The sequence below is a fragment of the Hyperoodon ampullatus genome (assembly GCF_949752795.1).
Source record: "Hyperoodon ampullatus genome assembly, chromosome: 13".
Classification (NCBI taxonomy): Eukaryota; Metazoa; Chordata; class Mammalia; order Artiodactyla; family Ziphiidae; genus Hyperoodon; species Hyperoodon ampullatus.
The window spans coordinates 16654970-16668050 of NC_136926.1; the positions used below are offsets into that span (position 1 = coordinate 16654970).

At 38.5% G+C, this 13081-nt stretch overlaps 1 protein-coding gene across 1 annotated transcript in view; it reads left to right on the forward strand.

Moving 5' to 3' along the window:
* TMEM116 (transmembrane protein 116) overlaps window positions 1–12723 on the forward strand; it is a gene marked incomplete at its 5' end in the record, with an annotated part of 106838 nt that extends 94115 nt beyond the window's left edge. The window contains 7 exons of the mRNA XM_079718137.1: window positions 654–758; window positions 6851–6900; window positions 7829–7912; window positions 8257–8395; window positions 10358–10502; window positions 11439–11512; window positions 12288–12723. Of these exons, the coding sequence (XP_079574263.1) occupies window positions 654–758; window positions 6851–6900; window positions 7829–7912; window positions 8257–8395; window positions 10358–10502; window positions 11439–11512; window positions 12288–12494 (804 nt within the window). The 3' untranslated portion in view covers window positions 12495–12723. The remainder of the gene's footprint in view (window positions 1–653; window positions 759–6850; window positions 6901–7828; window positions 7913–8256; window positions 8396–10357; window positions 10503–11438; window positions 11513–12287) is intronic.
* Between the last annotated feature and the right edge of the window lie 358 nt (window positions 12724–13081).

Consider the following 13081-nt stretch of genomic DNA (forward strand, 5'->3'; position numbering starts at 1 on the left):
CCTTTTCTTTTTTGAAAATTTTTATTAGAGTATAGTTGATTTACAATGTTTTAGTTTCAGGTGTACAGCAAAGTGAATCAGTTATACATATACATATAGCCACTCTTTTTTAAGATTATTTTCCCATTATAGGCCATTACAGAGTATTGAGTAGAGTTCCCTGTGCTATTCAGTAGGTCCTTATTAGTTATCTACTTTATATATAGTCGTGTGTATATGTCAATCTCAATCTCCCAGTTTATCCCTCCCCCCACCCCTTATCCCCTGGTAACCATAAGTTTGTTTTCTATATCTGTGACTCTACTTCTGTTTTGTAAATAAGGTCATTTGTACCCTTCTTATGTCCTTTTCAATTAAAAAATAAAATAGAAGAAGATTCTATGATATCCTCATAAAATTAGAACAGTTGGGTGAGAGGAGGTGGATAATGCTGTGGTTCCTCTGAACATTCAAAAGGATAAAATAAGGAAGCTGGGACATATTTTAGGCCTGAGTAGGTTTCCCAGACTTGGCCCCATTTTGCATGGTATGGATAGTAGATGGTAAGTTACTAATAGACCAGTAGGTAGGATTCTTACAGCAGAAAGTAATGTAGAAAATTGAAGGAAGCCATAGTGGGACAGTTATGATGGGCTGTTTTGATTTTCACCTAGATATTCTACATTTCCTCATTTTTCTACACTGTCAATTACATCTGGTACCTGTACAAAGAGCTGAGGACGAAACCCCACCAGAGTGGACAGAGCACAGTTCCACTGGTAAGTTTTATTCAGAGCTAATAGTTATGAACAGTATGCTAAGACAAACCTATACATCCTTGACAAACAGTTAGCACTCAGCACTGGTGGAGTTTCCAGTCTGTTAACATGACTTCCTCTTCTCTCTTGCCGTCACTGCCACCACCAGCAGGATTTGATTATAGGAAATATTATTTATAGTATTGCCATTCCTGCCCAGTTCCTTTCAGTAAGGGAAATCCTTCTTGGCTCTATGCCAATCTGTCATTATTTTTAGAGTAAAGAAAAAGATCTTGGAGAGCAGTTAGGGAAAGTGCTCAGCCAGCTAACATGGGATTTGGGCTACAGGTATTGGAAAGGGAAGGTGTTTGTTCTGCTCTGATGTATTTCTTTGGTATGTGTGGGTAAACAGGTATTGGTATGCAGAAGGGCAGAGGAATTCATGTGTGGTAATCAGAAAACAAGATGGATCCAGGGAGCAACTGTCTTTCCTTCTTTGGTTCACAAAGAGTTTTGGGCACTGTCTAGCATTACAAAAAGAGAGGAGAACGCAAAGTCAGTGAGTCAGTACATCTGGATTCTTTTTTGTGTATACATATCTTACATGTCACATAGTTCACCTATTTCATGTGTACAATTCAGTGGTTTTAAAAGTAAACTTACCAGGTTGTAAAATTATCATCATAAATCAGTTTCAGAATATTTTACTTGCCCCAATAAGATCCTTCATGCACATTTACTGTTAATCCATTTTCTGTACCCTGCCCTAGGCAACCACTAATATACTTTCTGTCTCTATAAATTTTCCTTTTCTGGACATTTCATATAGACATTTCATATATCATACAAAATGTAGTCTCTGTGTCTGGTTTATTTTATTTAGCATAATGCTTTTGAAGTTCATTCATTGTAGTGTGTCTAAGTAATTCATTCCTTTTTATTGCTCAATAGTATTCTATTGTATAGTACACTTAGTTTCTTATTTCTGATTCTTTCAGTAAATCACTAAGTGATTTAACAAGACATTTTTATGATGTTAGCAATTTTCATTTCTTTAAATGTCTTTATGTATTTTAATCTTACTATACATATCTTACAAATATTCCAGCCCTTTTATTTCTGTAGTATCCATTCTGTTGTGGATTTTTGAAGGGGAATTTTTGTTCAAGAGCACCATGGAGTAAATGAATCTGGAAATCCTCCCAACATACTTCTTCCAGAGCCTACAGATCGGTTCTGGAACAAATGAAAGTTGTATACTGTCATGTATATGGGGAAACTCAGCAAATGTTTGTTGAATGAATAAATGGTATTATAGCACTGTGAAAAGAGCATTTGAAAGTGAATCAGGAGATCTTATAAACCTAGTTCTGTCATTTATCTCCTGTATGTCCTTGGACATGTCATCTCCCTTTCTTGGGCTTCAACTTTTCATCATAAAAATGAAGTGCTGGTCTATATGATCTTTAATGTCTTCTTCCAGCTCTAAAATGCTACAATACTCTTAAATTCTCACTTGACTGACTTCTTAAGAAGATACTCTTCTTGCTTTTTGTAGCCTTGCTCTAGATACATACTGCTGGAAAAGGGCAGGAGTATAGAATGCTTTTAATTTTTTTTCTCTCTTTTTTTTCTTTTTTGTTGTAAGGACAAAGTGCAATAAGGAAATCCTTGAAAAATTAATATGACGAGACCCCCTTATCAGCATCCCAGACTAGATATTACAGTCTGTACAAGTACTGCCAATAGAACTCTTTGCAATGATCAAAATATTTTATGTACTGTTCAGTTCTATAGCCGCTAGTCATATGTGGCTACTGAGCACTTGAAATGTGGCTGATGTGATTGAGGAACTGAATTTTTATTTCATTTAATTTTTTTTAATCTCTATTTTATTTAATCTTAATTTTAATTTAACCACATGAAGCTAGTGGCTACTGTATTGTACAGCCCAGGACTATATTCTGATCCTTTTATCTCTTGTTTACCTCTGAGGATTCAACCCTTACAATTATTCTTTTATATTTTCAACTTGTATAGTTTCTTAGCTCCCTGCAATTTAGTAATGACCCATGGCTATATATCCATTTTACATGTTTGTTTACATAATCCTACAATCCTGGAGCTAGAAGATACTACAAAGAAACAGTTAGTTCAGTTCCCTCCCTTCAAGCAGATTAATGTCAAAAAAGTTCAAGAAATGTATAGATATAGTATTTAAAGTTTTTATTCATTCATTCACTCATAAGCTAAGTGACTAACTGGAATTTGAGAGAAGTTCTTCAGGCACAGAGTTATTCTCTAAAGAAGTAGTCATGAGACCAGAAGCCAAGGATGGGGACAACATGGGGGAATATTATCCTGAGTCTTGGGCTCCTGGTAGTAGAACAAATTAACCTTTTTTTTAAAAATTGAAGTATAGTTGATTTACAATATTATATTAGTTTCAGGTGTACAACATATTGATTCAATATTTATATAGATTATACTCCATTTAAAGTTATTACAAGATAATGGCTATATTTCCCTGTGCCATATAATATATCCTTGTTGCTTACAGAGCAATTTAATTTTTGAAGGAAAATAGAAGGAGAGATGTAAGATTAACTCCCATATATAATATTCTGTTGCTTTCTATGCATACAAATGCAGTATTGATAGTTCTCTTTATAACCCATGCTATGACACTAGTTCCAAGAAGACAAACTCTATTCCCAAATTTGCCCCCACTGCCTATTATTCTGGCATTATAGCTTTATATCAGGAGCCTTGAAGACTTGTTTTTCATTTTTGAGTTCTCTTTTAAATACCCCAGGAAGACTTCGGCCCTAAACTATTACTAGTAAGCTTTTTACCAGAGATTCATTGATAGTGGATAAGAACAGCAGTTAAACACAGAATAGCCACCTGATGCTAGATAGAGGATAGAATAAAAAGAGAAGAAGAAACGTGAGTAGGAGAGGTCACCAAAGACTAATTTTACTTATTTCCCATGAAGTCGACACTGGCTGTTCTACTTTAAATCATTTGCTATTCCTGATCCAAAGTTCTTAGGGAAAATCAGTTACCCATCTCTGATTTTTTTTTTTTTTTTTTTGCGATACGCGGGCCTCTCACTGCCGCAGCCTCTCCCGTTGCGGAGCACAGGCTCCGGACGCGCAGGCTCAGTGGCCATGGCTCACGGGCCCAGCCGCTCCGCGGCATGTGGGATCCTCCCAGACCAGGGCACGAACCCATGTACCCTGCATCGGCTGGCAGACCCTCAACCACTGCACCACCATGGAAGCCCCCACCTCTGATTATTGATTAATTACTCACTTAATCCTTATTGATCCCTAACAATGGCATTCCAGAGTATAATATGATCTCTGCCTTAAAATATTGGATTGGCCAAAAAGGTTATTTGGCTTTTTCCGTAAGATGGCTCTAATAGTGCTTAGTTGCCTTTAAGTTCATTTGAAACAATTTTGTTAGATCGTATTTTGACAGCTGTCATATTGCCATGCATTTTTAAAAAATTGATCAAAATTGGTGAGTTTTTGTATAGCCATTTTAATATTGAAGATGGAAGAAAAAAAACAACATTTTCGGCATACTATGCTTTATTATTTCAAGAAAGGTAAAAACGCAGTGCAAAAAAAGATTTGTGCAGTGTATGGAGAGGTGCTGTGACTGATCGAACGTGTCAAAAGTGGTTTGCGGGGGCTTCTCTGGTGGCGCAGTGGTTGAGAGTCTGCCTGCCAATGCAGGGGACACGGGTTCGAGCCCCGGTCTGGGAGGATCCTACATGCCCCGGAGCAACTAGGCCTGTGAGCCACACCTACTGAGCCTGCGCGTCTGGAGCCTGTGCTCTGCAACAAGAGAGGCCGCAATAGTGAGAGGCCCGCGCACTGCGATGAAGAGTGGCCCCTGCTTGCCACAACTAGAGAAAGCCCTCGCGCAGAAATGAAGACCCAACACAGCAAAAATAAAAAAATAAAAATTTAAAAAAAGAAAGTGGTTTGTGAAGTTCATGCTGGAGATTTCTCAGTGGACAATGCTCCATGACTGGATAGACCAGTTGACGTTGATAACGATCAAACTGAGACATAATTGAGAACAATCAACATTATACCTCGTGGGAGATAGCCAACATACTCAAAATATCCAAATCAAGCATTGAAAATCATCTGCACCAGCTTGGTTATGTTAATCGCGTTGAGGTTTGGGTTCCACAGAAGTTAAGTGAAGAAAACCTTCTTGACTGTATTTCTACATGCGATTCCCTACTTAAACGTAATGAAAACTTTTTTTTTTTTTTTACGGTATGCGGGCCTTTCACTGTTGTGGCCTCTCCCGTTGCGGAGCACAGGCTCCAGACACGCAGGCTCAGTGGCCATGGCTCACGGGCCCAGCCACTCCGCGGCATGTGGGATCTTCCCGGACTGGGGCACAAACCCGTGTCGCCTGCATCGGCAGGCGGACTCTCAACCACTGCACCACCAGGGAAGCCCAAAACCTTTTGTTTTTAAAACAAATTGTGACAGGCGATGAAAAGTGGATACTGTACAATAATGTGGAATGGAAGAGATTGTGGGGCAAGTGAAATGAACCACCACCAACCACACCATAAGCCAGTCTTCATCCAAAGAAGGTGATGTTGTGTATATGGTGGGATTGGAAGGGAATGCTCTATTATGAGCTCCTTCCAGAAAACCAAACGATTAATTCCAACAAGTACTGCTCCCAATTAGAACAACTGAAAGCAGCGCTTGAGGAAAAGCATCCGGAATTAGTCAACAGAAAACGCATAATTTTCCATCATGGTAACGCAAGACTGCATGTTTCTTTGATGACAAGGCAAAAACTATTGCAGCTTGGCTGGGAAGTTCTGATTCATCTGCTGTATTCACCAGACATTGCACCTTTGGATTTCCATTTGTTTTGGTCTTTACAAAATTCTCTTAATGGAAAAAATTTCAATTCCCTGGAAGACTGTAAAAGACACCTGGAACAGTTCTTTGCTCAAAAAGATTAAAACGTTTGGGAAAGATGGAATTACGAAGTTGCCTGAAAAATGGCAGAAGGTAGTGGAACAAAATGGTGAATACGTTGTTCAATAAAGTTCTTGGTGAAAATGAAAAATGTGTCTTTTATTTTTACTTAAAAACTGAAGGAGCTTTTTGGCCAACCCAATAGAAGAAATTTTGTTTTCTATTATATTAAGACGTTCTGTTCAAAATCTCTCTCCATAAACTCCTAGTGGATATGGGCCATTCTTCTGTAAGTTGTTTTACAGTGTCTAATACAACTGGGAATTTTTGAAATGTTCTTTCTTCTAGATAGGTCTTATATTCAAAGGGCTTTTTTGACTCTGCCCTATTATACTGAACCTGGCCTATAATGGTTTCTGCTGGTCGTCTTATACATAGACTTTTACTCCACCCATATGGTCTGAAAAGTCTACACCTCCCTTGATCTAAAAGAGAAGAGGATTGAACTGTTATTAGAAGATGAAGGATTATGGTGTGATTTCATATTTGCCTTTCTTCTTAAGAGGATTTGTTGTGGTATCCAAATCTTATATTAAGCTACTTTCTACAGGCCCTCTTTGTGGATTTTGGTGTACTTTTTAGAATATAGTAATACAGATAAAATTCTGTTATCTTCAGTGCTAAGGAACTATCTATTTCATTGAATTTTAAAAAATAAATTTATTTATTTATTTATTTTTGCCTGCATTGGGTCTTCATTGCAGCGCGCAGGCTACTCATTGCGGTGTCTTCTCTTGTTGCGGAGCACGGGCTGTATGCACACGGGCTTCAGTAGTTGTGGCTCGCGGGCTCTAGAGCACGGGCTCAGCAGTTGTGGCACTCGGGCTTAGTTGCTCCGTGGCATGTGATATCTTCCTGGACCAGGGCTCGAATCCATTTCCCCTGCATTGGCAGGCGGATTCTTAACCACTGCACCACCAGGGAAGCCCCCTATTTCATTGAATTTTATATCAAATATTGCTTAACTGAAGTAAACCTGCTGTTGGGAATTTTTGTACTGTCAAATGGTAAATGATGATCTGGTATTGTAATATGACTGGCAATATCCTAAGACATTACTCACATTTATTCTTTTCATAGGTTATAGGTTATACCTGTCGAGTTAGTCAAATAGCCATCATTTTGTCAAGGTAAGATTTTTGCTTTCCTTCCTAGCAAGGTGTAGACTCTCGTTAGTCTTGGGTCTAGGTAGGAACAAATAGGAGGACAATGCCCTTATTTCCATTGATTCTGTCACTCCTGGGTCCTCACAGAGCTTTACTAAGTAAGAAACAACAAATGTGTGATCATTGATTCCATTTCCCAGGTAAAATAGGCAAGCAATTTGAAGTTTCAGATTGGGTTTTAGTCCCAATTCTGCCATTAACTCTATGTGACCTTCAATAAATATTTCCCTTTAAGTCTTTTGACTTCTAATTCCTTTTCATATATCATGAAAAGTTGTAATAGGTGGTTTTCAAGATCTTATTCACCTTTATAACATTGGGTGAGACTCTTAATATTATTAAGCTCAGAAAGGATCTGGATTTCACCTAAAGTGGTAGTCATATTGAGTTGGTTTTAGACTTTATAACTTCTACTCCTAGATCTTTTCCTCTTATAGGGATCTGGATATATTTCGCTGCATAAATAACTGGTTGCTTAAAGCTGTGCTTTGGAAAAGCTCTCAGGAAGGAGCTGATGAGAATGAAGTTATTACTGGTCACCATGAAAAGTGAAACAGACTGATCACAGAGCTCCTTGGTAGCTTTTTCATTTCACGATTACCCACTTGGATTTTTAATCTGATCATACAGCTCCCAGAGACTCTCTGTGAAACTCTGTTAGGGTTTATTAACCTAGGTATAAAATACATTTCCCACTCCACTTCCCCAGGAACTTGAAAAGAAGGTATACTTAAAGTTTTTGAGGTACTTTCCTTGAAGGAATTAAATGTATATGTATTTGTGGAGAGCGGGTGGGGTGATGGAGTTGGAAGAAGGACAGGAGAATATTTTGCAACGGGAAAATGGCATAAAAAAGTCTGAATATTAGGGTGATAAGTTTTTTTCCTCCCAGCCTGATACCTCTACTATTGATGATACCTGTATTCTGTTTGGGCAATGCCAGCGAATGTTTCCGCAACTTCAGCCAGAGCCACAGGTAAGTAAGGACCAAACCTATCATTTTTATAATAGACTACACCTATTCTTTTCTATAAATAGAGATGGAAGAAGATTTTGTACATACATTCTGGCCAAGGTGCTTGTATTTGAAATGGGCTTTGGACAAGTTGTACAGTCAAGGCCAAAAATATATAAGCGGGAATACAACACAAAATGACTAGATGATAATGTGTCAGTGAGAAGGAACAAGGTGTTATGGGCAAGGCTTAGCTAAATGATAAGTTAAATTACATACTCATTATTAACTTTTGTTGCACCAAATAGGTATCTCTCTGGTCTTGTACCTGTAGCAGCATTCCTGACCATTGATTCTCTTCCTAGGTGTATCCTGATATACTCACCACCAACAGCCATGGCTAAAGTCCTGCCTTCTGCCAACACATCAGTCTGTAGCACACTTTATTTTTATGGGCTTATCATTTTCCTGGCCAGCTTTCTACTCAGCCTCCTCACCATTGTGGTATGGTGCCACCCTACTTGCCTTTATGGAAAGAGAGGGGGCGGTTGGGTGGGATGGGGCAGTATTCCCAGGCCTGGGAAAGATGGGGCGGAGAGGCACTTCTTATAGTCCTAGAACTAAGAAAGTGTCTAGTAGATATTGATAATTTAATTACTACCTCAGTCTTTTGGACTTCCCAAGATCAAATGATGAGTGGGGAAAAGAGCCTATATTCATTATGTGAGAATTATGCTCACTCTAGAAATAATGTGTTCCTGTGGATCCTTATGGAGGACCAGACCAGAAAACTACTATGTGTCAGGTATATTCTTTATAAAGTATAATACTCTGGAACACAGGACATCTTCTCTGTTTTAATTTTCCAAATAATTAAAGAGTTTTCTTAGTTCTTTATTGACTATAAATTTGCATTTATGCTATGTCTAACTGGGTTTAAAGTGCTGAGTGACTCAGACAGTTATTAAATACTCATTTGACATCATCAGACTGATGGATAAGTAATCATCCATGGGACAATACATTATTTATATATAACTGCCCAGTACAAAATCAGTAAGCAAGTGAATATGCCTTATTATTTGTCATATCTACTTTTCAGTATCATTTTCTCCTCTTTTCATATGCTAGTTCAGGGATTATAAACTATCTGGTTGCAGACCAACTTTATCCCACAGTTTTTTTCCTTTTGCTAGCACAGCTAACATCTGTGAATGAAATACAATTGTGGAAAATTTTCTTTGACAATTCAAAAATAAGTTATGAAGATAGCTTAGATCAAATAAGCAACTTTGTAAAGAATGCACAATGACTAGTTTATATTAAAATGGCCTTGATGGTTTTCATTTAGAACTGATTGACAGGAGAGACAGGTCTCCCAAAACCTGGCACCCTAGGGATTCCTGTTTGCTCCTTCAGAATAACCCAGACTTCAGTGGGCATTCAGGACTGGCATTCTGATTCTTTTGTAATCAGCAAACAGTGAACTGATTCTACTAGATGTAAATATTCTCAAATAAGTTCAAGCCTCTTTATGATTCCTATGTCTGTGGGGAAAGGAAACCACATGGCTAACCTTAAGTAATTGGGTTATTAACTTACAGAGTGGATCTGGATTATTAGGAAAAGTTTCAGATTTGGTCAGATTTTATTACCTAATTTACTCTCCACAAAAAGGACATTGAACTGATTTATATTTATTTCATTAACTAAACCGTATTCAAATTGCTCCCAAATGGAAGGGAAAAACAATCTGTTTTCCATCTAAGTGCAAGAGACTTCCTAAAACTTTTTTTCTGGGAGTTGAGAATTTAAGCTGTCACAGTGCTAAAGTATTTATTTTAGGGGTATTAAGCACAGAACACTTTCTAACACAACCTTTATTTATTTATTTATTTATTTATTTATTTATTTTAAACATCTTTTTTTGGAGTATAATTGCTTTACAGTGGTGTGTTAGTTTCTGCTTTACAACAAAGTGAATCAACTGTACTGTATATGTAATTCACCATATACATATATCCGCATATCTCCTCCCTCTTGTGTCTCCCTCCCACCCTCCCTATCCCACCCCTCTAGGTGGTCACAAAGCACCGAGCTGATCTCTGTGTAACACAACCTTTAATAAAGTGTTTTAAAAGAGAATCTGGTTAGATCTTAGTTTTAACTTCTCATGCATATTGTGATTAAATTCATTGAGAAAAATGAAAGCCTGAGGGTTGATGTAAGGTTTATGTATTGAACATATATAGTTTGACTAATATCTTTCCATTTACCTGGCCAAGCAAAAGATCACTCTAGAGATAATTTTCTCTCAAAAAAAGCCTGGTCTCAGATGGTAAAGACAGGAGGATGGTCTTTCCTGCTGTCAGATCCTAAGAGAAGGATCTCTCCAAAATGATAGGCTAGACCTGGGAAGTTTTAGTAAGCCTTAGGCACACTACTCACTGCTATACTCATGTTTAGGTCTTACTCATTCAAGCCCAGACACTTTATAAGAAGTTTCTGAAATCGACTGGCTTTCTGGGGAGTGAACAGTGGGCAGTGATTCACATTGTGGAACAGCGAGTACGCTTCTACCCAGTGGCCTTCTTTTGCTGCTGGGGCCCAGGTGGGTATCTTAATGGAAAGATTTGGGCAATGAGAAGGGTAACCATCAGATTGTGGTCAAGCAAAGTAGTCTCACCAAGAAGGAAGACTACACATTTCTGTCCAGCATGTAAAATTTACCTTCGTTCCACCCGTATCTTACTATGTTTTAGAAATTAAGAGAATTAGATGTGAGATGATATGAGAGGAAATGTACTGACAGAACTCAGAGATATTAACACCTGCCCTTTCTACTACATAAAGTTAAAGTGTGAGGATCAGGGCTTCCCTGGTGGCGCAGCGGTTGAGAGTCTGCCTGCCGATGCAGGGGACACGGGTTCGTGCCCCGGTCTGGGAAGGTCCCGCATGCCGCGGAGCAACTGGGCCCGTGAGCCAAAATTACTGAGCCTGCGCGTCTGGAGCCTGTGCTCCGCAACAGGACAGGCCGCGATAGTGAGAGGCCCGCGCACCGCGATGAAGAGTGGCCCCCGCTCTCCACAACTAGAGAAAGCCCTCGCACAGAAACGAAGACCCAACACAGCCAAAAATAAATAAATAGATAAAGCAAACTGTCAACAAGTAAAAATAAACACTATAAAAAAAAAGAAAAAAAAAACTAGATTCATATTTAAAAAAAAAAAAAAAAAAAAAAAAAAAAGTGTGAGGATCAGATAGGATAATGTTTATGAAAGGGCTTGGTAAACATAAGTTAAGAATTGTAACTTATGATCCTCCTGTAGTATGTCTTGCCACCATTGCTACTCTAATAATCTGCAAAGTTTAATCAATGAGGAATAGCGGTTGGAGATCTGAGGCCAGTGGTTTATATAACTGGTTAATCTCACTGCTAGTCTTCATTATGCCTATAATCCTCACAATGCTTAGGCGTGTATACTGAAAAAAATTATGCTCAGGCAGCCAGGGCTGGCAGCAAGATTTATGCTTTGTGTTTTCACAGCTGTCATTCTGATGATCATAAAGATGACGAAGCCACAGGACACCAGACTTCACATGGCCCTCTATGTTCTCCAGGTAACACCTTGAACATCCAGCATTTCTGTTCTTATACTCTCTTATCCTGTTCTCTTACACTGCCATTATTCAGTAAGTACGGTTTTTTCCCTTAGGGTATTTCTTTCTGCATTGCAAGAGAGAAATATATTATGTATATTCAGTTATGAAGAATGTGGAAATTTCCTCACAGATGAGGTAGATACCTTTGTGAAAGTGCTGCCATGCATTCCAGAGCATGTATATCTCAGGCCAACTTCATTTCATTGATGTGTTTTTTTTTAAGGGATGGGTAACAAAAAACAAGATCTACCAGATAATGTTCTTATGAAACTCTGATAGTGACATAATTCTCTCTCACCCAGAGTGAAATGAATGGGATAAATTAGCTATTCTGGGTGAATGGAGAGAGAGAAGTAAAGAAAAAATGATTCTCTCTTTTCATCCTTTATCAGATTTAAGAAGGGTTTTTTGGGTTATCTGACTATGGTGATAGGGCAGTTTCTTCAAGCCTAACCTGGGAAATGGGGCAATAAGGAGGGACATTGAAATGACTTCATTATCCTTATGTATATACTAAGAAATATGACTAACTCTCAGTCATCCATAACAAGGTACGGTGTGAAGAGTGAGTTCAGGAAGAGCTAGAAAAATATTTTTTAAAAACTGACACCAAATTTTGATTTTTGAGATAGAATAAATATAACAGTGATTTATAAATAAGAGGAATGAAAACTATTCCCCAAATCTCTGAAACCCTGAAGGATGGGCTCCATCACCCCTTCATCTCCTCCAGGCTCTAACAGCATCATCTCAGGGTCTGCTCAACTGTGGAGTATACGGCTGGACACAGTACAAGTTCTACCAACTAAAGCAAGAGGCTCGGCATGATGCAGACACCCAGACACCATTATTATGCTCACAGAAGAGATTCTATAGCAGAGGCCTAGATCCATTGGCGTCTACCATTGCTTTTCCTACTAGCACCTCCACCATTCTTTGAAACTGTAAAACTGGAACATCCAGAACTGGAATGATTCTACACTAATGGTTTGGGAAGAGTGTTTGGGAAGAACATCTTAAGTCTTTTCTAACCATGCCTTAAACTACGGAAGTGAAAGGGAATGTAGTGCCATGGTTAGTAGCTACTCTAGGTGAAGTGGGTGGGATCTAATCATTATTCTCAGATTCACAAGTAAAGTCACTATTCAGGGGGATGAAGCCACTTTCCACCTAAGAGATAGACTCATATTATTTCAATAGATATTAGATTTGTCTAAGTCTCTTCTACAAAAAATAAATTCCGAGTTATTATTTATATAAAGTATTTCCAGGCTCTCTACTCCATGGTTGTGGGGGAAGTAGTGTGGCATGCAACAACTTTCTCAGATCTTCACATTGCTGTTACTCTCCTTTTGGTTGTACAAAGTCCTGGGTTTACATTCTTTGAAGAGTTTTGGAAACTCAGAAGAAGCAAGGACAGAAGCTGTCAAAAAAAGTGAAAGGGGCTCAGTGGTTAAGAATCTGCCTGCCAATGCAGGGGACACGGGTTCGAGCCGTGGTCAGGGAAGATCCCACATGCCGTGGAGT